The 27514-nt window shown below is 39.1% G+C and overlaps 1 protein-coding gene across 4 annotated transcripts in view; it reads left to right on the top strand.

The window, feature by feature from the left end:
- The window catches only part of CRYBG3 (crystallin beta-gamma domain containing 3), a 159495-nt gene that overhangs the window by 117257 nt on the left and 14724 nt on the right, over positions 1-27514 (top strand). For all 4 annotated transcript variants that reach the window (XM_056806817.1, XM_056806818.1, XM_056806819.1 and 1 more), the window contains 7 exons: positions 4104-4237; positions 5695-5821; positions 12448-12590; positions 12704-12830; positions 14051-14083; positions 19096-19205; positions 20791-20917. In XM_056806817.1, the coding sequence (XP_056662795.1) occupies positions 4104-4237; positions 5695-5821; positions 12448-12590; positions 12704-12830; positions 14051-14083; positions 19096-19205; positions 20791-20917 (801 nt within the window). The remainder of the gene's footprint in view (positions 1-4103; positions 4238-5694; positions 5822-12447; positions 12591-12703; positions 12831-14050; positions 14084-19095; positions 19206-20790; positions 20918-27514) is intronic.

Raw genomic sequence — 27514 nt, 5'->3', positions numbered from 1 at the left:
CCCTTTCTTATTTCCCTTCTTCTTTATATAGGGTAAGATAGGATTCTATACCCCAATAAATCTGGCTGTTCTTCTCTCTCTGAGCCAATGTCAATAAGAGTAAGGTTTAAGTATTACCCGTCATCACCCTCATCCTCCCTTCCACCATAATGACTTGTGGTGTAAATGACCCCATTTTACTTCTTTCTTCTCATTTCTCTTAGTGCAATCCTCTTTTTCATGCCTAGATACTTTTGTCATATCATCCTAAATAGCTTACTCTAACACACCCTCTCACTATGTATATTTCATCTAACTACTATGATAATGGTAAAAAAAAAAAACATTTTAGAAGTTACAAATATCTTTCCACATGGGAATATAAACAATTTGACTTTATTGAAGGCCTTATATTTTTCTGTTTTTTTATTTACCTTTTTATACTTGTGAATTTCTTATTTGGACATCAGATTTTCTATTTAAGTCTCGTCTTTTCTTCAGGAATTCTTGGAAGTCTTCTGTTTTATTAAATGACCTTACTTTCCCCCAAAAAAGAATATAGTCAGTTTTGATGAGTAGGCAATTCTCAGTTGTAAACCCAGTTCCCTTGCCTTTTTCTATCATATTCCAAGCCTTCAAGTTCTTCAGTGTGGAAACTGCCAGATCCTGCCTAATCCTGACTCAGACTCCATGATATTTAAATTGTTATTTTTTTACTTCTTTGTAATATTTTCTCCTTGGCCTTGGAGCTCTTGAATTTGCAGTAACATTCTTGGGGATTGCCAGTTAGGGATTTATTGCAGGAGGATTCTTTCAATTTCTGTTCTATCCTCTTGTTCAAGAATATTGGGGCAGTTTTCTTGGATAATTTCTTGTAATATGATGTCTAGGGTTTTGTTTTGTTTTTTTTTTATCATGATTTTCATATAGTCCAATAATTCTCAAATTGTCTCTCCTGGATCTATTTTAGCTGGTCATTTTTTTCAGTAAGATATTCCATATTTTCTTCTATTTTTTCATCTTTTTGACTTACTGTTTCTTGATGTCTCATGAAGTCATTGGCTTCTCTTTGCCCAATTCTAATTTTTCAAGAATGAATTTCTTTCATGACCTTTTGGTTCTCCTTTTCCATTTGGTCCATTCTACTTTTCATGGCATTATTTTCTTCATTGGATTTTTTCCCTCCTTTTTATATTAGGTCAATTCTGTTTTTTAAGAAACTCTTTTATTAATTGGATTTTTGTGCCTCACTTTCCAGTGATCAATTTTGCTTTTTAAGCCCTTCTTTTCTTTCATTTCTTTTCCCCATTTTTCTTTGGCCTGTCTTATTTGATTTTTGAATTCTTTTTTGAGTTCTTCCAGAGCCTAAGACCAATTTCTATTTTTTTTGAAGTTTTGCTTATGATTTCTTGGATCTCAGTGTCTGCTATTGATTCTGTTTTGCTCTCTAGCTCCATCAAAATGTTCTAGGGCTAGGTGCTTCTTTTGCTATTTGCTCATTTTCCCAGCCTTTTTTTGCCTGTGTGCTGGAAGTTTTGAAAGGTGATGATTCTGGCTCCTCTGCTGCTGGCTTGCATCAGCACTCTGAGTTATTTTGCTCTGGGGCTAAGGGCTTCACCACAGAGCAGGCTTGAAAGGGCCCAGTGCTGGGGACTTCTGGGCCTCACTGTGGACTGGTGCCAGCCCCTGGGACGTCAAGGGGGTGGGTCTGGATTTGGGGGGGTTCCATTGGTGGTGGTGCAGTCCGGCTCTTGGGATCACAAAATTGGCTCAGAACCTGGTGCGATAGGTGTGTGTGGCAGGAAGGGGGTGGGGAGAACGATTTACTAGCCCACCTCTGGGTGCAGTTTTGCTTCCGGTTCCCCTTTATCCCATGAGAATAGACTCTCTCTGCCTACCTTTCGAGTTGTGTTCAGCAGAAGAACCCTCTCACTCCCTCTCATTGTTGTTTTTGAGGCACTTCTTAAAGATTGGTTTGGAAATGGAGAGTCTGGGGGTTGGGGCTTTTGCTGCTATAAGCCTCCATCTTGGCTCCAGCCCTTCCCAAATAGGGCCCATCCTATTTTCCTAAAACTACTCTTTCAAACAATAACTTGCCCATGCTTCCCTAGTACGGATTTATAATTCCTGAAAAAGCGGCTAGCAATCTCCAGGAAGCTCTTTTCATCCTGTTTCTACAGACCCTTTCGTCGGCCCCCTCTCTGACTGCGGACGCGAGCTTTCCCCAAATGTCCCGGGAGTTGAGGGCAAATCCACCCAGTTCTGCTTTGAGGGTAGAAAGTGGTCTGCACCAAGAGGTGTTCACGCCACTATGAATCTGGGGAAGCGCGATGCCATTTGCCATGTTGTCGTGGCCGTATCGCTTGACAGGGACGAGGACTCCGTGAGATGCTCGCACTCTCGCGGGACCGGCCAGAGCCCGTTCCTCCAACAAACATTCCTTCAGTGCAGGCCGCGTGAGCAAGGCCCGGGATCAAAATGTCCCAGGTTGCCAGGAGGGAGGGAGGCTACGTCCTGCGGGGGAAGATCCCGCCAGTTCAGCCGACGCTGATCAAGAGCTGACGAGGAGTGGAGGGGCCCGAGGAGCAACGTGGCCCAGTGCTCCAGGAAGCCGGAACGAGGGACACAGCTCGGGGAACGCCTCCAAGAGATGCCGGCACTTGGGACGACTCTTGGAGGATGAGAGGAACCGGAAAGGCAAATACGGAGAGCCCGAGGTGTCTCTGGTGGCTTGGGGCACACTCGGAGCTCCTTGGGGTGGAGTACAGAAAGTGACAGGAGTGCTGGGGCTGAGAGACTGTGGTGGAAGGGCCCAGGTGCTGCGGGAAGCTTTCTGAGCAAGGGACATGCCGTGATGGGGCCGCCTTCAGAAGACTTGTGGCTGCTCTGAGGAACGAGGGCCTGGAGAGCCACTGAGACGCTGTTCCAGCTGTCCGGACAGCGAGTAGCATCATGGGAGGACGAGGTGGTGGCAGATGCTCTGTTAGAATCTGGAAGGTTGGAAGAAGGGAGAGTCCAAGGTCCTGGGTAACTGGGAAGATGATGGTGCCCTCCACAGCTACAGGAAGGTTCTACGGAGAAATGGCAGAGAAGGCGTTCAGTTTTATGTGAGGTTAATTGCAGAGATGGTCGGTATTCAAGTAAAGATAGTTAGCACACAGTCAATTAATTGGGCCTCGATTTCAAGGGAGAAGAAAGCATTCAATATATAGATTATATGTTAGAAATGGGTTCTTAACAATTTGTCCTTTTTTCCTTTTTAATTTTTGTATTTTTTTACATGATACGAATAGGAGAATTATACATAGTTATCATCCTCTAAAGCCATGTGGTGTCGTAGGAAGAGCACTGGATTTGTAATTGGAAGCCCCCTGAATTCAAATCCTGCCACGGACACGTGGTGACTGCATAACAACAAATAGCGAGTCACCTGACTTCTTGAGCCTCATTTCTATTCATCACTTCAACAAGCATTTATTAAGCATTTATTAAGTATGTGGTTGGTACTATCAGGAAGACACTATATAAAAAAGAAACAAACATTGTGGTCAGTGAGCCTTAGTTGCCTCCTCTCTAAGATGGGGATGATAATACTCCCCATAGTACCTACTTTGTAGGGTTGTCATACGGATCAAATGAAGTCATTTCTGTAAGGCATTTAGCCAACTTTAAAGCACTACAAGAATATAAGCTCTTACGATTTTTGGTAACTCCATTTCTTCTCAAATATTGGCCTGCCTTTCATGCCTGATATTTAGTAAAGGATGTGGAAGGGTCGCGTGTTGCAGAGAGCATCTTTGTACATGATATTCGTATTTAGATCAGCTTATTGTTCATAGAGTGCTATCGAAAGCTCCCTGTAACCACATGCTTTCCCTAGAATTCAGGCCAAGGCACGTCGTTCCTAAGCTCCCTCCCCAGAGATTTATCTGCTGAAATTATTTATAAAGTCTTTCTAGGGAAGTGACTCCCAGTATTGTTAGAGCTCTACAAATGTTAGCTACTGGATGTGGATGTGCCTGGGGTCTATTGTATTGTGTTTTCTCTGCCTCAATCTTGGTCTCTTTACTTTTGGTAAATGTATGCCGTTCTATACGTCACTATATCTTTTATTCATCTTTTAGGTGATTATATATGATAAAACACATTTCCTTGGACATGCCAAGGAGTTTAATGAACATGTAGACTCTGTCCCAGAGCTTTTCAGAAAAGAAGAGATTTTCTTTGGAATTGCATCAATTCGTGTCATTGGTGGAGTGTGAGTGGTATATTTTCATTATTAGTTGTTTAATGATCTCTAAATATGTTTGATCTGCCCAATAAATTGCCTTGTTTATTTTGCAAATGTTTATTTTGAATATATTCTCATATATGTATGTTGCACTTGTTACCTTCCCCTATAGAATGTAAACTCATTGAGGATAAGGGATGGTTTTGTGTTTTATTTTGTATTCCTAATGCTTAGCACATAGTAGGCCCACATTAAGTGCCTATTGGTTGGTGGATTGAATGTAATTTATATTAAATGGAAATTTCCTGTCAAATTAAATTTTCCTTGCAACATTAGTTTACACTAGATTTTCTGTAGCTGATTAAAAAAAAGCTAGAGAAACATTTTTTTAAATTTCCATGAGAATATTATCCCAGAAAGATTTGTTATTCATATAGCATTTGGTAAATACTTAGTAGTATTAAACTCATGGAAACCCTATTTACATTATGATGAAGAGATGATTTTGTCTAGTTTATGGATTGCTTACTATTTTTATTGGCTATCCAGTTTACTTTGGAAGCAGGTACTAATTCTTTTCCTATGCCCCAGCTTGAGGAATTCAACTGGAGTTATTTTTATTCAGACCTTTTTATAAGATATGAACATGGAAAAAGTAATCAATGATCAAGCAAGATTTTTTTAATTGGGTATTTTTGTCATAACTATGTTTTAAAAAATAAGAAATTGCTATAAAGTTTTATTTTTAACACTTAAAGATAAGTATCATTGTTTTCAAATTAAAGGGTGAATTTTCTCTTGACAGTTTTAATTTATGAGTTAGCAACCATATGAAACTCATTTTACTAGCTTTGCAGGGAATAATCATCTCTTGGCTCCCAGTTTTTTTTTTTATCATCTCCAAAGGTGATACCAATACTTTTTGCAGAGAAACATCTCTCTATATGTCTTTACATAAATGTTGGGCTTTAAGACTGCAACCAATATCTCTTCCTGTAAAGCAACTGTAGCTTTCCCAGTTCCTTTTACTGTCCCTCCACTTCAAATAACAATTTTCTGACATTTAGTGGCATTATCTTTTGATTTATTCCTTGGATAAATGATGTACCATAGAAAACTATGAGCTTGAGCCCATGAATAGACCATATAGGATTCAGCTGTGGAGTTGCTATCTTTTCTTTTTTATTCGTATTTTTTTCTGATAGGCCTGCATTTGTTTTGAAACATGGGATATCAGATCACCTTGCAAACACCCAAAAAGAGATGGTTCTGTTGCCTGCCTACAGTTAATCTCTTATTTGGAGAAAGCCTCATGACTTAGAATTATTGTTTTTAAGCCAAAAGAAAGCTTTGCAGAATTTGTAGTGGTTTGTAGAATTAGATTTGTAATACTCACATATTTTTTTCATTGTTTCTCCTTCATACTTGCTGATTACACCGACACCTTTTTTTAACTGCTGGATTTGTGTCATGTACATATCTAGGTGGGTTGCCTATGAAAAAGAACGTTTTAAAGGTCAACAGTATCTGCTGGAAGAGGGAGAATATGAAGACATCAGTACCTGGCAGACGCTGAGCAGCACTTTATTGTCCTTCCGGTATTTACAAGCTGTAAGTTTTTATTCTTTTGTTGTCTTGTGTTCACACACACCTGACCTAATCTATATCACCGGAAATCGGTCATAATCCTGTACGGATCAGGCAGTTATAAAGCATTCCGGACACCTGTGAAGTACCCGGCCCACCACCTCTGCCACACTGTCATGATGCACGACGGGATCCCCATGACTTCTTAACCACGTGTGCTTCTCTGTGCTCAGAGACGAATTGTCACTCAGTTGGTGCGTCTGTAAATGTCTTCCCTTTCACCGTGCAAATTCCTAAGCGCCTGTCTGAGGACCTTTAAGGGAAGCTGCAGCGACCGGCGCCCCCTCGGAATTTTGGCTCCCTACGTAGTAGTACAGACGAATCAGGGAAGCTCTGCTTGTTTGCCCACGTCAGTATGAAGTAAGCTATGAAAGAAGTATATGATAAATATGCCTTAGAAAATGCATTTGCTTTTGTTAGAAGTTTTCCATCTCTGAGAATAGGTTGGAATGGCCGATACACGTTCTAGAGGTTTTCGTTGTTGCCCACGCCTATTTTTCTGTTACTCTTTTTAAACGGATTCCTTTGGCATTTATGTCACTTCCCATTTCCAATACATACTCTTCTATAGGAAGATAGACTTCCTGTTTAATGAAGATTAAGAAAGAAATTGAGTTCAATCCGTACCGGAAAGGATAAGCATGAAGGAGATGGGCTTTCTCCGTGCTTCTTCTGGGCTGAGCCTTGCCATATAATGAAATGGCTTTCAGTTTTGTTTTTTATTTTCCATTCGTTGTGTTACCGTCATTTTGTATCAGTTCATAGAAACCTCACGTGTCTTTGAATTTGTTATTTTTCATTCCTTATAGCAGAGCAGTAGTTTTCATTCCATTCACATGCCACCACTTATTTAGCTGTTTCCAACCTGATTGATGTCTACTTTATTTCCAGTTTTTTGCTGTTACAAAAAGTACTGTTGTGAATGTTTCATCAATAATATTCAGTCTTTTTCTCTGACTTCCTTGAGAAATCATCATAGTGGGATATCTAGGAGAAAAAGTATAGAACTACTGGTCACCTTGGAAGAACGATTTCTAATTGTTTTTCAGAATAACTGAAACATTTCACTGCTCCACTGATGCTATTCTATTTTTCCATTTAAAATCAAGCAAGGGGGTAGCTGGATGACTCAGTGGACGGAGGACCAGGACTAGAGATGGCAGATCCTGGGTTCAAATACGGCCCCACGCATTTCCTAGCTAAGTGACCCTGGGCAAGTCACTTATCCCCCATGGCCTAGCCCTTACCACTCTTCTGCCTTAGAACCAACATGCAATGTTGATGCTAAGATGGAAGGTAAAGGTTTAAAGAGAAAAATTCAAGCAGAGTTCCCTGGAATTTACAAGTGAATTCTCTCAAATATTTATAGTACAATTCCAGTACTACATAAACTATTTGAAAAAATAACAAATTCCTTCTATGACACACATATAGATTTGGTATCTAAACCAGGGAGAACAAAAACAGAGAAAGAAGACTTTTAGAGCAGTTTTCCTAATGAATATTGATAGAAAAATTTTAAACAAATTACTAACTAGGAGATTGTAGCAGTTTATCACAAAAATTATATATTCTGACCAGATGGGATTCATACCAGGATTGTAGGACTGACTTAATAATTAGGAAAAATGTAACCATAATTGATTACATAAGTAAACAAAAATCATATCTCAACAGATGCAAAAAAAAGCGTTTGTCAAAAACAACATCCATTCCCATTAAAAACACTAGAAAGCAGAGAAGTAAGTGGGACCTTTCTTAAAATAAGTGATACCTATCTAAAACCAAGAGCAAGATTTATCTGTAATGAAACTAGAAACCTTTCCAGTAAGATTAGGAGTGAAACAAGATTATCTGTTATCATCACTATTCCTAGAAATACTAGCTATAGCAATCAGACCCAAAAAAGTAATTGAAGGAATACAAATAGGCTACAAGGAAACAAAGCTCACTTTTTGCAGGCAATATAATGGTATACTTGGAGAACCTTGGAGAATCAAAAAAAAGCTAGTAGAAATATTTAACGTTAGCAGAGCTGTAGGATATAAAAATATCATCTCATAAATCTTCATCATTTTTCTACATTACCAACAAGACCTAACAGCAAGAGAAAGAGAATCTCCATTTAAAATAACTGCAAACAATATAAAATATTTGAGTCTTCTTCCCAGCACAAACCTAGGGAATATATGAACATAGTAACAAAATTCTCCACATAAATATAGATCTAAGCAATCAGAGAAAACATTATTTGCTCATACAGAGGTGGAGCCGATATAATAAAAATGACAATTCTATCTAAACTAATTCAGTTTTCAGTGCTATTCCAATCATACTAACAAAAAATTATCTTATAAAGCCAGAAAAAAATAATCAAAAAATTCATCTGGAAGAACAAAAGGTCAAGAATATCAAGAAGGTCAATAAAAAAAATCTGAAGGAAAATACCCCAGCAGTTCCTTATTTCAAACTATATTATAAAGTGCTCATCACCAGAACAATGTGGTAGTGACTAAGAAATAAAGTGTTGGGTCAGTGGAATAGATTGGGTAGACAATATACAATAGAAAATGACCACTGTAAATCTGATGTTTGATAAACCCACACTTCTAAGCTTTGGGTATAAGAAGTCACTGTGTTTATAAAGAGTTGCTGGGAAAAGTTGAAAGCAGTTGGCAGAAACGAGGCACAGACCAACCTCTCATAACTTTTTCACAAAATAAGGTCAAAATGGGTACATGATTTAGATGAAAAGGCTGGGATCCTAGACAAATTAGGGGATTATGGAACACTTAACTTGTCAGATCTATGGATAAGGGAACAGTATATGACCAAACAAGAGACAGGATCGCTGAAGGTAAAATGAATAGTTTTGATGATGTGAAATTAAAAGGTTTTGTACAAACAAAACCAATTCAGCTAAAATTAGAAGCAGAAATTTGGGGAAAAATTACAGCAGATTTCTTAAATATATAGGGAAATGACAAATTTATTTTTTAAAAAGAGCCACTTTCCAGCTAATAAATATGAATAAACAATTTTCAGAAAAATAAAATGAATCTATTAGTAGTCATATGAAAAAGTGTTATAAATCAGTACTATCAGAAAAATGCACATTAAAACAATTCTGATATATCCCTTACAGTTATCAGATTGGCTAACATGGCAAAAAAAGAAAAATGACAAATAGTGGAGGAAAGGCGGAAAAATGAGGACATATCACTGGTGGTGGAGTTGTGAACTGGTCTAGCCATTCTGTAGAACAGCTTGGAACTATGCCTAAAAGGATATAATTGCACATACTCTTTGACCCAGCAGTACCACCACTAGGTCTAAGAAAAGGGAAAAGGACCTATTTCTACAAAAGTATGGATAGCAGTTCTTTTTGTGGTGGCAAATAATTAGAAATAAGGGCATGCCTATTTATTGGGGCAGCCTTGAACAAGTTGTGGCCTGACTAGAGTGGAATGCTCTTGCGCTATGAGCAGAATCCTTTAGAAAAACCTGGGAAGACGTAACATGAAGTGATGAAAGTGAAGTGAGCAGAACCAGGAAAGCATTGTGTACCCAGTAAAAGCAGTGTTGTACAAGGATCAGTCATGCGTGTTCGGGACCCTGATCAAAACAGTTTTCCAACACAATTCCAAATTACCTGTGATGAAAAATAGGCTTCTCCTCCACAGACAAAACTGATGAACTCTGAATGCACACTAACAGGTTATTTACTTTATTCTTACTGCTTTATTTTTCTCAATATAGCTAATATGGGGATATATTTTTGTGTGGCTTCATATGTGTAATGGGTATTATATTGCTTGCCTTCCTGGTTTGGGGGAGGGACTGGAAGGCGAGAGAAAATTTGGGACTCAACATTTTAAAAATGAATGTTGGGGGCAGCTGGGTAGCTCAGTGGATTGAGAGCCAGCCCTAGAGACGGGAGGTCCTAGGTTCAAATCTGGCCTCAGACACTTCCCAGCTGGGTGACCCTGGGCCAGTCACAACCCCCATGGCCTAGCCCTTACCACTCTTCTGCCTTGGAGCCAATACCCAGTATTGACTCCAAGACAGAAGGTAAGGGTTAAAAAAAAAATAAATGTTAAAGTATATTTTAAAATAAAGCAAAGCATAACATAGCAGCAAGATGAAACATTTATTAGGAATTCATTAATCTATTATGCTTAATGTGGGCTAAGGAAACTTTGAGCTTATTATTCAGAACTTCCTACTCCTAGTTGTTAATGAATTATTTTTTCTTATATTATTTTAAAAATAGAGCTGAGTAGGAGGGACCTAAAAGGAAAACTATTTAAGGTCAATAGAGGATATCATCTCCTTAACAAATATGATACATTTCAAAAATAATTCTGATACCTCACAAAATAGTAGTGTGACTAGAGCATTGTACTCAGAGTCAGAAAGTCTTGTATTTGAATCTTGGCTGAATGACTTTGGGCTTCTTTTATATACAGCTCACTTTTCCTTATATAAGAAGTTGAATATGCAATTTCAAAAACTGTCCTGCTTGTCTGTATTATTTCCTGGCTTGTCTTCTGTTCTGTGTTTGTATGTGTACAGAACTATTTATTTTCTTGATGTTGTTCAGTTGTTTCAGATGTATCCCAACTCTTTGTGACTCCATTTGCAGTTTTCTTGGCAAAGATACTTTTTTTTTTGCCATCTCCTTCTCTAGGTCATTTTAAACATGAAGAAACTGAGGTAAATACGGTTAAGTGACTTTTGCAGGGTCACACAGATACTGAGTGTGAAGTTGATTTGGGATCTTCCTGACTCTAGGCTCGGCAGGGTAGCTATCGCACACTAGCAGCCTCATTTCTTTGATGTATCAGTTTAATCAACCTGGCAGAAAGGAAATAATATTAGTCTAGCATAATCTATTCTTCACGTGAAACTGCTAATACTGGTTCTTGGCGATCATTCTTTCTTCTTTAATGTTTATTATCTAATAATAAGTTCTAGATTTTCCTGTAAATCAAAGTTCAGTTCAAAGGCCTTTAGTTTACTAAATACAGTTTACCTTTTCATTTAGAAAAAATGGGGACACATAAATTTCTCCTCCTAAGTTACCTTTTCTGCCTTTTATTGAGAGACAGAGAATTCTAGATGAATACTTGAGGAGATGGAAGATGGTTTGTTTTTAAATAAAACTGTTTCCCTTATTTGCTTCCTAAACTAATATATTATGAAATTTTCAGAGATTTCCTTTATATAATTGCTTTAAAAGGGAAAAAATTCTTCTTTGGAATCCTCACATTCCTACCCCAATATCTAGAGTGTATGAAAAAAAGTAAAGGAAAAATAGCTGATCTAGATAGACACTTGTAGAACCATAGTAGATTTTCTGGAGACCTGAGAACTGAAATGTGTTCATAGTTAATGAGGCAGAGATGAAGCATTTGATTTTATATTTTCATTCCAACTCTTCTGGCAAATAAGAAATAATTCTTGAGCCTCTCCGTTCATGGGTTAAATTAAATCCTGTGTTTAAACATTTGTCTAAAAAATTGCTGGAATGTTTCATGGTAAAATGCTATAATTAAAATAGAAAACTCTTATTTCTACTAAAATAGAAAAACTCGTCCCACCGTTCCCCCTACTCCTCATCTAGAGCATGCATACACTCATTCACAATCTAGTTCAAAGCTGATCTACTAGAATCCCTTCTACAACATACTGGACAAGTGATCATCCAACCTTGTCCGGATTAACTCCAGTGAAAGACCTCAAAGGAGCCCATTCAATTTTAGGTGGGCTCTTATTTATTAGAAGTTTTTTTCCTTGCTAAAATACCATGATTATAATAAAAAAGTATCATTAATTGGTTATAATTATTTTCTCAAATATGTCAAATGGGAGATGATTTGTATTATTCAAAGATCCCACCTAGTAATAAAAATGAACAGAAATAACACGGTTCTGAAGCTGGAGTCATGCGGGCTGTACCTGAGACCCTTTGTACATCCATTCTCTAACATAAAAAATTAAACTAAAATACTTTTGTAGTTTCAGAGTGGCTGGAACCTTCACAGAGATATTTTTGCCTAAGATCTTATTCCCTGATTATTCCTGTTTAACAGTTGTAATGCTAATGTGGATAATGGAAGTGTTGTTTGTTAATTTGATGTTAATACATTTTTTGAATGTTATTCCTGAATGGTGTTACCTGATTTGGGGTTATGATATGCTTAACCCAGAAATGAAATTGACAGGGCAAAGAGTGTGTCCCCACACACTGGTGGCCGTGTTAATGTTCGTTTGTACAAATTTAAATGGGTTTTTGTGGCTGTTGCAACTAAGATCAAGGCAACTGTTTCTGTTCTGTTTAAGAGATCCCGAGTTAAAACAACTGGTCGTATTGTTGCAAACAAAAATTGATAATATGGAGAAATGTTACTGTAGTGGTCTTGTTAATGGCAATGTTATTATTCTTAGTGGTAAACAACTAGATATCAAACCTGTTTCCTTGTTTCCTTTAAGAGACCTACCTTTTGATTCTCCAAACAATGGGATTATTCATTTAAAATCACATAAACAATTTTCAACTTACTAACTTTTCTTTTTCCTCCTTTTAGAATTTTATAGAATCTTCAGTCACACTATTTGAGGATACTATAGAAAACTCAAAATTTGTTAATATTATTAATCGAGAAGTTCCTGATTTGGAAGAAGTTGGGTTTGGTAGTGAAACAAGATGTATTCACGTTAAAAGTGGAGTGTAAGTTTTTTGCAGAGATATACAAAGTATTTTTATTGTCAAAATTTGATGGCTTAATTACTTACCTATGGTTTTGCTGAATTTCCTAACTTTGATTTCTGTCTCTCTGTTAGTTGGGTTGGCTACCAGCAGAGGTTCTATTGCGGAGAACAGTATATACTTGAGAAAGGGAAATACAAGAGCTTTTTTGACTGGGGAGGAGTCAACAACCAAATCTTGTCAATTAGGCCCGTCAGGCTGGTGAGTTAACTTTTGAATATTCCAACTGACTAAGTGCAGTACAGGAAGCCATCAAGTAAATTGTAACTATTGCAGTAAAAACGTATGTAGGTCTCTGATGAGTTTTTTCCCTCATGTCTTTTGAGTTGGCCACAGTGAAGTAATAGAACATAACCATAAACCTCTCTAAGAGATGACACAGAAAGCTCAGTAAACGTCCCTTTACATGCTCTCTATCTCTGGTCAGGCTTTGGAGAAATGACCGTTGTTGGGGAGAGAAGGGGATCCTTTAGGATTCTTAAAAGGGTATTTGTCATAATTGTATTTCACCTCCATTGGTTTGTCTTGTAATCCATTGTATTTTACTTTATGTGTTTAAGACATCATTCTGAGGGGACAGTTAGGTGGCTCAGTGGCCAGGCTTAGAGATGGGGGAGGTCCTAGGCTCGAATTTAATCTTAGACACTTCCTAGCTGTGTGACCCCCATTGCCTAGCCCTTACCGCTCTTCTGCCTTAGAACCAGAACACAGTATTGCTCCTAAGACACAGAAGGTAAGGATTTAAAAAACAAACAAATAAAACATCATTCTGAGGAGTCTGTAGGGTTCACCAATCTGCAAAAGGGGCTCTGACACAACAAAGGTCAGGAACCCTGCTTTCGATGAAGATCCAGCCTCTGAAAGCCCTATAATCTCCCTGAGATTACGGTTGGTAGTGTTACTTGCTGCAGAAATCATTGGGCCCTTCAGGGAAAAGGCAGGGATTCTGGACTTTTTTGTGTATCATTGACTCCTTTGGTAGAATGGTAAAGGGCATGGACTCCTCTTCAGAATGTTTTACAATCATAAAATGAAAAAATACAGAGAAATAATTATTGAAACATAGTTTGCAAAATATGTATATATTTTAAGTTCATGAATCACTGGTTAAGAATCCCGGCTGTAAAGTGGGCCTGCAGTGTACCTCAGAAAGTTACTCCTAGCAGTGTTAGTCCTAGAAGGTAACTAAAATAAAACTTCCTCAATTGTCTGCACTAAGGCATAGATAGATGTCTGTGGGTGACTTTCTGAACTTTTCTCCATCTCAACTCATACATCTCCCTCTTCCCTTCTTAGTTTTTTGTATTTTGATCCCAGTGTTCCATAAACTGAACCACAAAATTAGTCTGAAAATTTTGTTGTTTTTAAAGAATGCACAATATTTGAAATATATTTTAAAATATGTATTATATATTTTGCAGGAACCTCTTGGGATAAATGAGCCTCCATATTTGGTATGTTTAAAAAAAGCACCATTTCTATTTCATAACTATTTTTTAAAGTGATTTGTTGTAAATATTTGTTCCTTTCCTACAAGGTCCCCTTGCTCTGATGATTCCTACCTAGTGGCAAGATGGTTATATATACTTGGTGCCACAGAATGTAAACATTTATTTGTCAATGGTCCCATTTCCCTTTGTTTTTTCCCTAATAATATTAGGAGCTTATACAAGTTCAGGATAATTTTTGGTTCTCTACCACATTTTTTCCCCTCATTCCCATTCTATCCTTTAGATCACGTTCCTATTCTTTTATTTATTCATTTATTTTTTTGGTGAACAAACTTTCTATGAGATTTGGCCGCAAACATTTCCTAGTTGTATGATCCTGGACAAGACAAGTCACTTAACTCCAATGGCCTGACCCTTCCTCGCCTCTCTTCTGCCTTGGAATTGATAACTAGTATCGATTCTAAGACAGAAGATGAACGTTTAAAAAAAAACCCATAAAACCCCCCGCTATGGAAATCTCTGTGCTGCTTAGTGTGTTAAATGTAGAAATATATTTCTGTAACCACATTTCTTGTTAAAGCATTTGTGTTGTAATTTCCACCTCCCTTGTTTCCTAATCTCAGTGTCAAAAATATCAGAGTGCCCTTATTTCTATATCAAATGACATTTAAAGCACTATATAAAAATTAGACCTCATTGTCCTTCTATCCTGAGAGTTCATGCCAAGGTTCATTTGGTATTTGAATAACCACAGTTGGATTTTGTCCAACATTACTCCATCTTATAACAAATTCCTCTCGATGAAGAATGATATTATAATGTGATTTATAATATAATTTCTCACTATATATTGTCTTTAGAATACATTTTAAAAACGGAATAGCATTGATTTTTTTAATAACTAGGTATGGTCATATAAAAACGATTTTATTTTTATAACTCAAATTTTAGTTTTTAGCCTTCCGTGTGGTTTTTAATGTTTAACTCATTCTTAGTCTTCATTTTTTCTTCCTTCTTTTCTTTATCCCAAGTTTTATTGTTATGTAAATAGTAGTCAACTATTATTAAAGAATATATAAAACATAATATATAGCATGTATATATTCTGTATGTTATTGGAGAATATAGATAAAATCTGTTAAAAGTATTTTAAAAGTAAAACAACTTTATGGAATTGATCAAGGAGATGTTCTGTTTGTGTGCTTTCCATTTCACTGTGGAAAACCAACATGTGTTCAGATTAATTGTAATTATAAACCTTCATGACTGAGCAGCAAAGAGAGTATACGACAGACATGTATGGCTAAATAGTGCAGGGGGGAGGGAGAAGAGCCATAGTGTAGAAGTGGATTAGGAAATAGATTGATTAGGTATTGATAAGATAAGAACTTTGAGAGTGCAGGCAAGGCAGAGATCAGAGCCTGGAAGGTAAGAAGCAGGTAGAATTCTGACAGTGGGTGACTGAGCCGAGACTTCCTGACACTCACTCGCTTCAGTTGGGGGCTCTCCGGCTTCTGGTGACGACAGACGTCTCAGACCTTGCTCTTTGCTGTATATGGAGGCAGAGAACCCTAAACCCTCAGAAGAGGTTTTCCTACCCTCTTTACTGTGAGGAGAAAGAAGCTGGCAAATCTGCTTTGGGGGTGAACAGTTCTGAGAGAAGAAAGCTCGAAGGCCTGTTTGTCTGGACTTTGGGCCATCTCAGCCTGTGCCATATCGGGCTGACTGCCTCGGCGTGTACTTGGAGACCTCTTTAATAGTATTAAGTTGATTTTAATAAGGATAATAGTTACGATTGTAGTCTGATAGCGTTTGGGGGATTTTTAGTAAGTGCTCGCGTGCTAGGCAGTTTCAGAGTAGCTTCAAGACACGGAAGAGTTTGCTGTGAGGCAAACATTGAAAGTGGGTGGAGATGGTTTTCCTTTTAGTGTTAAGGCTTCCTTGTTACTAATCTATATACTTATATCTGTTAAATATAAATAAACAGATTTTTTTTTACAAATATATAATCTCTAAGTAAGGTACGTACTGGCCTGGTGAAGGGAAGTCACTCCTGGCTTTCCTTCTGAGGGGAGAGCTGAAAGATACTTTGGTGAACACAGTGTTTTACCATAGCATCCTCCTCAACAACGTCAATAATAATCGCCAATAGTTCAATAGGGATACATTTTCTTCCTTTCCCACTTAAGAACAAAATAAAAATCAGGGAAAATCTACCTCAAACTTATAATTTCCAACAATTGAGCTTTTAGTAAAAGTTTTACAAAGGCACCAACATCTATCATATATTGCAGTACATGAAATATTCAGCATCACTATAATTAATCTGACTTGGAGCTTTTAATATTAATATCTTTAAAATGTATATCATTGTTGTATACAGTTATCCTGGTTTTGCATCAATCTTATGTCTTCCGTTGTTTCTTTGGATTCCATTTTATTTCAGTATAACAATATTCTATTTTGATTGTTGACCACAATTTTCAGCCTCTATAATTTTTAGGCACCCACAATAAATACCTTGGGATATTTTGTCTTTAGAGGGTACATGATCAAGTAGAGGGATAATTGCATCAAAAGGTCAACAGAACTCTTTAAGTTACTCAATTATTTTCAAATAATTGACTATCATTTGTCTTCTGGATTTAGTTTTACATAAAAATGTGTTTTTCTTAACATTCACAGGATTATTTATATTTCTCAATTTTATTCAGTTTCATATTTCTATTCCAAAAGCTTTTTTGTTCTTACTTCTTAAAAAAAAAAGAATCAGTCAGGCGTAGTGGAAGCATTTCCCTCTTAAACATAATTATGTTGTTTTTAGTTTGTTTAGATATAGTTTTTAGATATTCTTCTTATAATTATTGAAGCAATATGAATAGATAACTGAACAGAATTTAAAATGATCTAGCTGTCAAGATTTCCTGGGAGAAAATAGAAAGGAGAAAAACCAAATCGGTTAAAAAAGCAGTTATTATGTACCTTCTATGCACAAGGCACTGTGAAAAAAACAAGAAAAAATGAGTCTCTACCCCCCAAAAATTGGTTGGACTTTTGTTAAGCCATGTTCATTTTTATCTTCCTCCTTCTCACAACAGTGTTTTCTTCTTTCTAATATTGCTCTCTGGTTCTGAATAAAACTTTATCCACCTCTGTAGCATTTGACACTTTTAAACATTTCTCTCTGTCTCTGTCTCTCTGTCTCTTTCTCTGTCTCTCTCAAATTTTATTTGATCATCTCATTTCCCATTGGCTTAATTGTCATACTCCTGCAGATGACTTCCAAATCTATCTGTGTGTATATACATATATATATATATATATATATCCATCTCTAGTGTCTCATTATAAATTTAATCTCTTATCACTAACTATTAGACATTTGAAACTTGATGGCTTTGTCCTCTGTAATTCAGTATGTTCACAAGAGATTTCAGTATCTTCACACCCAAATCGAATTGACTTCCCTACGTCACTTTCATACTTGTAGTCACTCTGGTTCAAATCCTCAACATTATCTTCAATGCCTTGTTCTCTCTTGCTATATATCTCAAATGTTTCCAAATCTGGGTAATTCTACCCCCATCACACCCTAACCCTAACCCTAAAACCATAGAAGTGACTTAATAATTTTCTCTCCTCTCCACTCCTTATTTCAAGCTCTCATGATCTCTTCATTGGACACTTAGAATAATCTTGTAATTAGTCTTCCTGCCTCATGATTTTTCCTCCCCATCATCTATGTGACAGTCAATATGATTTTCTTGAAGCTTGGGGCTTATCATTTCACTCCTCTACTTAATGAATTTCAGTGTTTTCCTTTTATCTCTAGGATCAAATACAAACTCCTCTCTTTGGCATCTAAACCCTTTCACAACGTAACGTAAACATGGTCTTCCAAACCTTATTATACATGTACTGCCTTGATCTACCTAAAATGACATTCCATCTCATATCTTAACGTCTTTGAACTTACTGGCTGCCTCCTGTACCTTAGCTCTGCCTCTTAGAAATTCTACATCCTTTCAAAACGTAGCTCATCTTTGCCTATTACCTTGTTGCTACTGTCTTCCTTTCCAAAACTGTCTTGCCTTTATTTTACATATACTTTTATATATACATGTTGACTCTACCTGATAAAATGAAATTCAGTGTAACAGAAAGGTGGGGGGGGCGGGGTATTTTTGTTTAATTTTTTTGTCTTTGTATCTTTGGAGCCTGGCATCTAATAGACACATGTTGATTGATGGACTGATTCTTTTCTATCATATCCCTGTATTTTCTCTTATTAGTTGTGGCTTAGGGAGTTCAGTGGAGAGAAAGGCAGTACCGATTTATTCCTTCCTCTCCAAAATGTGGGGTTAACAAAGAATTTTCTTTTCCTTGAAATAGATGTGGTACCACTATAGGAAATGAAGCTGAACTAGTAGAATTGATCAGTGGCATTTTCATGTTAGGAAAAAAAAAACTATTTCAGAGGATGTTTTCCAGGCTTAGTTCTCTCTGTGGTTAGAACTTAATGTGGGAAGGTGAAGAAAGAGATTAAGAATAGTTGTATTCTCAAAAGTATAGAGGATAATAATAATATAATAGCTAGCTTTCATATAGTGCTATAAGTTTTACAAAACACTTTATAATTATTATCTCATTTGATTCTCATAACAACTCTGAGAGGTAGGTACTATTATTTATCCTCATTTTATAGATGAGGAAATCAAGGCAGGCAGAAATCCAATGACTTGGCCAGGGTCACACAATTGGTAAGTGTTAGAGGCTCTATTTGAACTCGGGTCTTCCTCTAGTTCCAGATCCAGTGAAATGATAATTTTTGTTCAGAGTGACTATGAATTATAGAACAGCTGATTGATTCTCCTATGTCTGTTTTTATTGACAGATGCATTGAAATAGTCACTTTTTTCTGTGATTTTAAGTGCATAAAGATGGACTTTGTTTTGGCTTTTATAGATGACAGATACTTTTTTCTAGTTTTTAGTTGTGTTTTTATTTTCTTATAGCTCAAAGCATATGATCAACCAAATTTCCAAGGAAATTGTGTAGATTTCACAGGTCATATTTCTGATTTGACAGCCTTCACACCACATTCATTTAAAGTTCTTCGGGGAAGGTGAGTATTTTTTAATGTAAATTTCCTACTTATTTAAAAATGAAATGTGTACTTAATGCTCAAAAATTTAATGTAGTTTTCCTTGTGTACATAGACAATTTTTCCCCTTTGTCTTAGTAGAGTTGAGTTTTTTAATAGTGTGTGGGAAATACTGATTTGCATACTCATTTAAGGCAGATCATTCCTTTAAAGATTAAATACAGACTATCTGGCAAGGTGGTTGCCTGAATCGGAAGCAGAATGCCCATTTGCCATATTCCGACTCAATAGATTTCAGAAATTTACCTAGTTGGAAAATTTTCAAGAAATTCAATGAAAAACTATATTAAAATGACTTCTCATGTCAGAACTGTGCAAAAAGTGATCTGGAGGCCTATGAACAATAGACAAGGTAGTTGCCAAAGATACTTTCAATGTATGAGGGTCTGTGTCTAAGAAACAGAAGCAAAGGATAAGCTGAAAGTCAAAAAGGTCAGCAGAGGAACACAGGAGATCCTGGACAAGAGCAACCAGGATTACTCACCCTGTGCCAAAGTGAAGTGATATCAGGAGGAGCTGTGGGGTAACATGAATTTCTAGTTCAAGAACTAAAACTAGAGACAAGTAAAAGTAAAAAAATAGCAACCAGTTAAAAAATGGACTATTTGATGATCACCAAAGTGGAGTAAAAACTCAATAACAATTGCAAGCAAAGGCTCAAAAGAAGAAAAAAAAGAATTTTCCATGAAGACTAAATGAATGCCAAGAAGAAATGAAGCAAGAGTTTCATCTTTAATTACATAAAAACTATGGAATAAAGAATTGGAAACGAATAAATAGCTTGGTAGGGGAAGTGTATATAATAGACTTAGAAGGGAAAGTATATGTAATGGGCTTAGAAAGTCCAAGTAATGAACTCCCTGTAAACAAGACTAGGCCACACCTTAAATGATTCCATTACATAGAAAGGAATCCCAAAAGGGAACAAAAAAGTGGCCTAGGATTGTCATAGCCAAAATCCAGAGTTGGTATCATGCAATACCCAGCAGCTTCCACAACAAAGAAGAGATCTTGGAATGCAGCGTCCCAAAAGAAGAAGAGAATGGCTTGCAACCCATAACAAATGAGCCTAAAAAGTGAAATACAGCTGCCGGTGGAGGCAGGGAGATGGTTCAGCGTATGATAAAAAAGAGTAAAGAGCTAGGAAGCAACAGCAGTGTTTTAGATTGCCTCTTCCGTAACTGGGGAAAGACTGAACAAACCATGGCATGCAAAGGTAATGGTCCATCCATTTCTCCTCCTGCCCCACCTCCCCATAGCCCGATCACTGTCATGCCTTGGTTTCTATGTTCCTTTCCTCACTAACCTTTACTACTAATCCAGGCCTCCCTCGGGGCCCTTCTCCTGAGCCTTTCCCTGCCTGGCACCTCTCGGAATTAATACAGGATCCGTGTTGCCTCGCTCTGTGGTCCTCTCAGCTCTAGGAGCCTTGTCTGTCCTCGGGCTTATTTCCTGGTCTGGTTTTTCTAGCCTCCACGTGGAAGGGAGCCCAGAGTCAACAGAAAAACTGTGAACTGACTACATGTTCTCTGCTTTGGTCTTTCAGCTGGCTCATGCATTGCCAAGGGGATTTCTCCAGCAACCAGTGTGTGTTAGAAGAAGGCCTCTATGCTGACCTCACTTCCTGTGGCTGCTCTCCAGCTCAAGTCAAATCTCTGAAGCCCATTAAATATGTAAGAACTTGCTGAGATCTTGCTTTTATGGGATGCTTTACCGCCCAGGGGGTCAGACATAAATGTAAGGGAGGAGCTCTGTCAGTGCATTCTTTGCTTTGGGGTCTTTGGTGTGGATGTCCTTGATGATGCTGGGGGAAATATTCCCATTAAATTCACTTCACCTTGATTCAATACCTCGTGGGTGTAACATACTCTATTTGGTGCCAGGAAAGCAAATACGAGATCGTTCCTGCCCTCAGGAAACGTGCTCTAAAGGGAACTTTCCACCCAAAGGCTTGATGTTAAAACTGGCCCCTGCTTTGAAGGAAGATAAGGACTGGCGTCTAGGCAACATGGTCCCCTGCACCAGGAGGCGGACGCTTCGCTCCCACATACCTACTAAAAGTCTTGAGGTTTGCCCCCTAATAAATCAGGAAATCTGGTGAGGAATGCAATGACTGTCGTTCCACCTCAGGACCAGAATAGGGGCCCCTTCAGCAAAGTCAGCGCAGAGAAGGCGCGGGGAGCCTGCAAGACTGTTTGACCTAAGGGAGCAGGAGCAGGCGGTTCTTGGAGAAAGGCCAAAGGCGACAACACCTCAGGGGAGACACGTGGAGGCCCAGGGGCTACCAGGTGCCTAGTGGCACTCTGTTCTGTGATGCCATTCTTGGAGATCTTCCTCTGAACTGTCGAGGACCTGAGGGGAGACTAAAAAGGGCTGCCTCGCCATCCGAGCGGGCAGCAGAAGTCGGAGCATGAACCTGGCACAGAGCAGCAAATCAGAAAATAAGGATAAGGAGATGAGTAAATGAAAGAAAGCCCTGAGCAGTGGGGAAAACTGCTCTCTGGTCACCATCAAGTGAAGTCTCAAAAGATTTCCCACAAGGACTACATGAATACTTGGGGGGGAAAATGAAGCATGAGTTAAAAAATAAAATAAAATCTCTGAAGAAAGGAATTGGAAAGATATGAAATAATCTAGAAGGGAAAGTGATAAACTACCCAAGTAATGAACTCCATAAAGCTAGGATAAACCAAACACTCGGAACAAAATTGAAAAATTGATTGACACCCCACTCATCTGACTCAAACAGCAAGGGAAGGCGAGGTCATTTAAGAATCATTAGACTCCCCAAATCATGGTTTATAAAAAGTGCAGACATTGTATTTCAATAAATAATAAATGGCAAATACTCAGATCTATTAGCTCTAGAGTAAAAGGTCACATAACATTAGAGAAAGAATCCAGTGATATCTCCTAAAAGGAAACGTGCCCAAGGATGCCATGCCTAAAATCTAGAGATCCTGTGCCAAAGACAAATGACTTCAAGCGTCTAGAAAGAATCAGTCCAGTTACCGAGGAAGTCGAGTCAATATCATACGAGACTTGGAACATTCTACTCTAAAAAGAAGCCTTAGAACGCAGAACCCCCAAAGGAGAAGAGAATGGCTTACGGCCAATAAGAAATTACCCTAAAGGGAGTGGTATGACACAAAATGAGCCTTTAATGTAGGGTACAAGGGATGTCCAAGCACTTCTGATGGAAAGGCCAGAGCTGAGTAGGACCTTTGAAATACATACACAAGGATCAAGAGCAACCTAAAAAGATAAAATTGAGCATTTGGAAGATGATGTAGTGTTACTATTCTAATAGTGAAAAGAAACAAATGTCCCTTCAGAATAGTACTGTTTTGCAGGGGTAGCTGGGTAGCTTGATGGACTGAGAGCCAGGTCTAGAGACAGGAGGTCTTGGGTTCAAATCTAACCTCAGACACTTCCCAGCTGGGTGACCCTGGGCAAGTCACTTGACCCCCACTGCCTAGCCCTTACCACTCTTCTGCCTTGGAGCCAATACATAGTATTGATTCCAAGACAGAAGCAGAAGGTAAACGTTTAAAAAAGAATATTACTGTTTTGAAAGGCTATTGAAGGAGTTGAGTAAGAAGGGTAGAGGTCTTGGAGATGAACTGGTTCTATTTGAAGCAGGGAAAGAGAAGAGAGGGTGAAAGGGATTACACTAGTGTTAGAAAGGGATGGAACTTGCTCCTTCTCAGAACTGGGTTATAGGAGAGGAAGAGAAGGCTGACACGGAAGAATATGCGGACGTCAGGCGAGCCTCCTTCTTACCTGAAATGGACAAAGAAGCCTTCAGTGCACACACCGAAACAGGGTGGTGCAGAGATACACGGAACTCCAGTGTAGAAACAGGCAGAGACAAGGAGGGCTTGTTAATACGGGAACTCACAGCAGAGAAAAAAGTGCCCCGAGCAAAGCAAACTCCACTAAAAGGGGAAATGATCAAGAGCTAGACTCCACCAAGGTGGCATCCTGGAGATGCGTGGCCTATGGATGGAACGGAAGCTCGTGGCGTCCTCCGAGGCGACTCGGAGAGCTTTCCGAGAATCCCGAGGGTCATAAACTTAGGTGGCGGGAAGTGAGCAGTCGGCCAGAAGAGTGCCCGGGATCAGCGCGATGGCCACTCACTCCTGCAGAGGACCTACGATGAAGCAGGTTCTCCATCTGCTGTAGAAATAGACCTTTGGGGGCTCTCCGCTGTGTAGATGCGTTTTCAATGAAGGAGGGTCAAAGTCATGGGAGAGAGGATGAAAGGGAGGAAGCACTAACAAGCAGCACATTTTGAAAGTAATGTGTAAAATGTATTTGTTTAAAAAGTTTTGCTAATTAAGTTCAGGAGGATTTGGGGAGGCAGAAACAAGGTTGGGTGCCTTCCAAATGTGGAGGACGGCCAGGGGGACATGAATGCCAAGAGTGGTTGGAAGGTCGAGACGCTAAAGGGGGGTCATGGAATAATGGAACTAAAAACGTGAATGTTAGATTAAAACCAGATCATAAAGGGCTTCAGTTCAAGGCCGTAGGGAGCTGCTTAAGTATTCATTTTGTTTTGAAGCAAAGAGTGGACGTGATCAGGCCTGCGTGGAGGAGGATAAATGGGAGTAGAGACAGACCTGAAGCAGGGAGAAGAATGGGGAAGCCAAGACAAGAGTTACTGATAGAATTAATAGGATAGGATAGGGAAGTGCTGATGAGAGTCTGAACTGGTGAGTGGAGAGGAAAGGACAGATCAGAGTAGTGGACAGTGAGGGAGACAGAAGACTCTTAAGCTTGTAAATCTGCATGACTAGAAGGCCGGCGGTATCTGGAACAGAATTCCTAAGTGGGACAGGGTGTAGCGCCATTTGCACATAAGTACTAGAACAGGGCCTTGTGTGTCCTCTTCATTCAACATGATGCTCCAGCAAAGGGGACGGAGAAGAAGCACTCATTTGTTTTGGAGGAAGAACAGGAATCAAATAAAAACGAGATTCAACTGTGACATGGTTCTCCTATATTTACCCTAATGCTAGTGATGTATTTTGTCCAGAATTTCGCTTGACACATATCTTGTGGTAGATAATAGAGACGGTTATAAGAACATGCATTTCGTTATCAGCTAATTACTTTTCTACAATGTTGGCAAATGTGACCACTGGAACAATTTTCACGTTCTCTGTTACTAGCAAACGCTTATAACTAGTATGGCGCATTACAGGTTCCTAAAAATGTGCCAGTGTGGTAGTCCGTTTAGAAATGTTTCCCATGCAAGTCCGTTTGTTTAAGGCTCTGTGGCTGGTCAGGAAGCATCACTGCAAATCAAAGCTGGTCTCTCTGGATCCCTTCACAAACGGCCCAAGTGTTATTTCATCATTCAACAGATATGGATTAAGTGTCTGCTATTTGCAAGGCAACGTGTTGGGTGCTGGGAGTATTCCTCTGAGAAAAATCAAAGTTGTGCCTGCTCTCCCAATTTCTACCGAGAGGTACAGTATGTACATAACGGAGCAAATGCAATAGAATTTCAGGGAAATTTTCAAGAAAGAGCACTCGTGATTGTGCCTCCCCGAGGTAGAGTCAGGGAAGGCTGGCACAGGGAGTGGTACCAGAGCAACCCTTTAAGGAAGCTAAGGGATTCTGGGAGGGAGAGATGAAGAGAGGCGGGTGCTTTCCAGATATGTCAGGGACTAGTGAGAACTGGAATGGGGAGGATGTGAAGGCAAGTCATGAAATATGCCTGGAAAGGCAGGCAGTAGTCCTATTTGGGAAGTCCTTAGAAGCAGCTTGAGAATTTTATAAAGATTTGGGAGATTGAATTTTGGGTAACAAAGCATTAAAGTGAAAAAAAAAAAGTCTGAATGAAGGCTTAGCAGATTGGCAATAAATATTGCCAAAAGAATGCAGACAAATCAATGCAGTGATGGTGAACTCTGGGAACAAAAATCTCCCCCGGCACGTGGCAGGAAGTTGTCGTCTCCTCCTAATGCCCACATTTCCTCCAGACCATCTCCTACAGTGAGCCAGTTTGATGACTGCTTTCCCACTCTTGGCACTCTTCAGGCATTTGACTATAGCAGTTTTGCTTTTCTTTTGAGGATAGAAATAGTAGTTACCCAGCCTAGATCTGTACCTTGACCTGCAAGTGTAAGGAGGAGGAGGAAGAGGGCAAAAAGGAAGAACAGTGCTAGTCGTGAGGGGGTTGTTTGTTGTTATTTGGTATAATCATTACCTGTCATCATACCCTCTCCTGGACCTATTGTTCAAGGGCCCTGCTTGAGGGAGAAAAAATACTCGTCTTATTCTTGAAGGCAGAAAAAAGGATGTTTTTCCTCCATCTTCCAACATATAAAAATATTTCATTTTGTGTTTTGAGGAAGAGCAAGATTTGCTTCCTTTATTACTACCTGATATTATCTCATGTTATCTCGGATTATAACCAGGTTTCTATTTCACTACAATGTAGGTGTTCCTAAAACCAGTATACAGTTGATTTCTATTTTGGGCTCAGAGCCCACATGGGGCTAAGACACAGCGACTGTAAGAAATATGATCTGGCACCGTAGCTTGTGGAATGAGTAGAAAGCTTAGCTCAGAGGTTCTTTGTAGCTTCCAGACCCGGTAGAGCCTTGGGCAAAGTCGAGAACCTGCTGGAATGGACTACGTAGACTCTAGTTCATGACATTAAGGAAATCCTGAAGCACCATGCGCAGAGGATGACCCCCCAATCTCTGGGCCCGGGGCGCACCCAGGACGTATACATAGGTACAACTGGGTTTTTCTAGGGGTGTCAGGTAGCATTCCTTTTGTGTTGGACCAGTAGAGGGTACCTTCCCCAAGGAAACTCCCACTACCAAACTGAACTGATAATCAAAGTGTTGCTGGGGGTGCTACAGGGCTAAGGGACTCCATCATGACCTCGCTGTTACTAGCAGTATGTCAGAAAAGTCCATAATGCCGCGGAACTCTTGGGGTTCAGACGGACGAGGATCATCAGGCTGTTACCAAAGGCAGTTCGTCTTAGGGAATGTGATAAATGATGTCACACGCAACATCCTGAATCCCAGTCCAGCAGTAACAACGTTCTTTTTCATTTAGTTCTAGTTAGCTTCCTTCTATTAAGTATAAATATTGAAGTATCTTTGCCGTAACCACTGAAAGCAATTTAAAAATGCATATTTTAACTTCCCCAAACCTATAAAATTACTTCTAAATGCTTATGTGAGACAAACATAATCTTTTCTTATCACAATTTGATGGAGATGGGGAAGTCCCCCCCCCCACTGCCACAGACCAATTAAAATTGGGAACAACATGACGATCATCAAATGATCCAAAAGAGGACTGTTGGTTGGTTCATTGGATTGGTAATTAGGACTAGTGAAGCCTTACCATAATGCTAATATCTTTGGGTTCTGTGTTTTATTATTCCTACACAAATACTGGAATGGATAAGAAGTTCATATCATATGTAGGTCAGAGAGGCTCATTTCAGTACATATGCTGGGTGATATAAAGGAGAAAGACAGGATAAGTAATTTTGTGAACCAAAGCGTTTATGAAAATCTCTGAATCTCCCTGGACCTCAGTTTCCTCATCTGTATAATGAGGCAGTTGGATTGGAATGGTCTCTGAGGTCTCTTTTAGTTATATAATTTTATGATCTATTTCTAAAAGATAATTACAAACATTTAGTATAGACAGTATGGAACAGACAAGATATATTGGAATGGAAAGTAAGAAGCTAATGTGGAGGTCCAAGAGGCTAATAACTCCATTACAGTTGGGATGCTATAAAGGGGAAAACCACAGAGATGTGAAGCACCTCCCTCTTCCTCCCCCCCTCTGTCTCTCTGTCTCTCCTCTCTCTCTCTCCCCCAACCCCTTTCTCTGTCTCTCTCCCTCTCCCCCTCACTCCCTCTCTCTGTCTCTGTCTGTCTCTCTCTCCCTCCCCTTACCCCCTCTGTCTCTCTCTCCCTCTCCCTCTCTCTCTCCCCCCATCCCCTTTCTCTGTCTCTCCCTCCCCCACCCCCCCTTTCCCTCTCCCTCTCTCTCTCTCCCTGTCTCTCTCTCCTCTTTCTCTCCCCCCACCCCCTTTCTCTGTCTCTCTCTCCCTCCCTCTCTCCTCTGTCTGTCTCTCTCCTCTCTACCTCCCCCACCCCCTTTCTGTCTCTCTCTCCCTCCCTCTCTCCTCTGTCTGTCTCTCTCCTCTCTACCTCCCCCACCCCCTCTCTCTGTCTCTCTCTCTTTCCTCTCTCTGTCTCTCTGTCTTTCTCTCTCCCTCT

Source organism: Monodelphis domestica, chromosome 8, assembly GCF_027887165.1.
Source record: "Monodelphis domestica isolate mMonDom1 chromosome 8, mMonDom1.pri, whole genome shotgun sequence".
NCBI classification, from domain to species: domain Eukaryota; kingdom Metazoa; phylum Chordata; class Mammalia; order Didelphimorphia; family Didelphidae; genus Monodelphis; species Monodelphis domestica.
The sequence above is the reverse complement of the archived record's forward strand: the minus strand, read 5'-3'. Positions and strand labels throughout refer to the sequence as shown.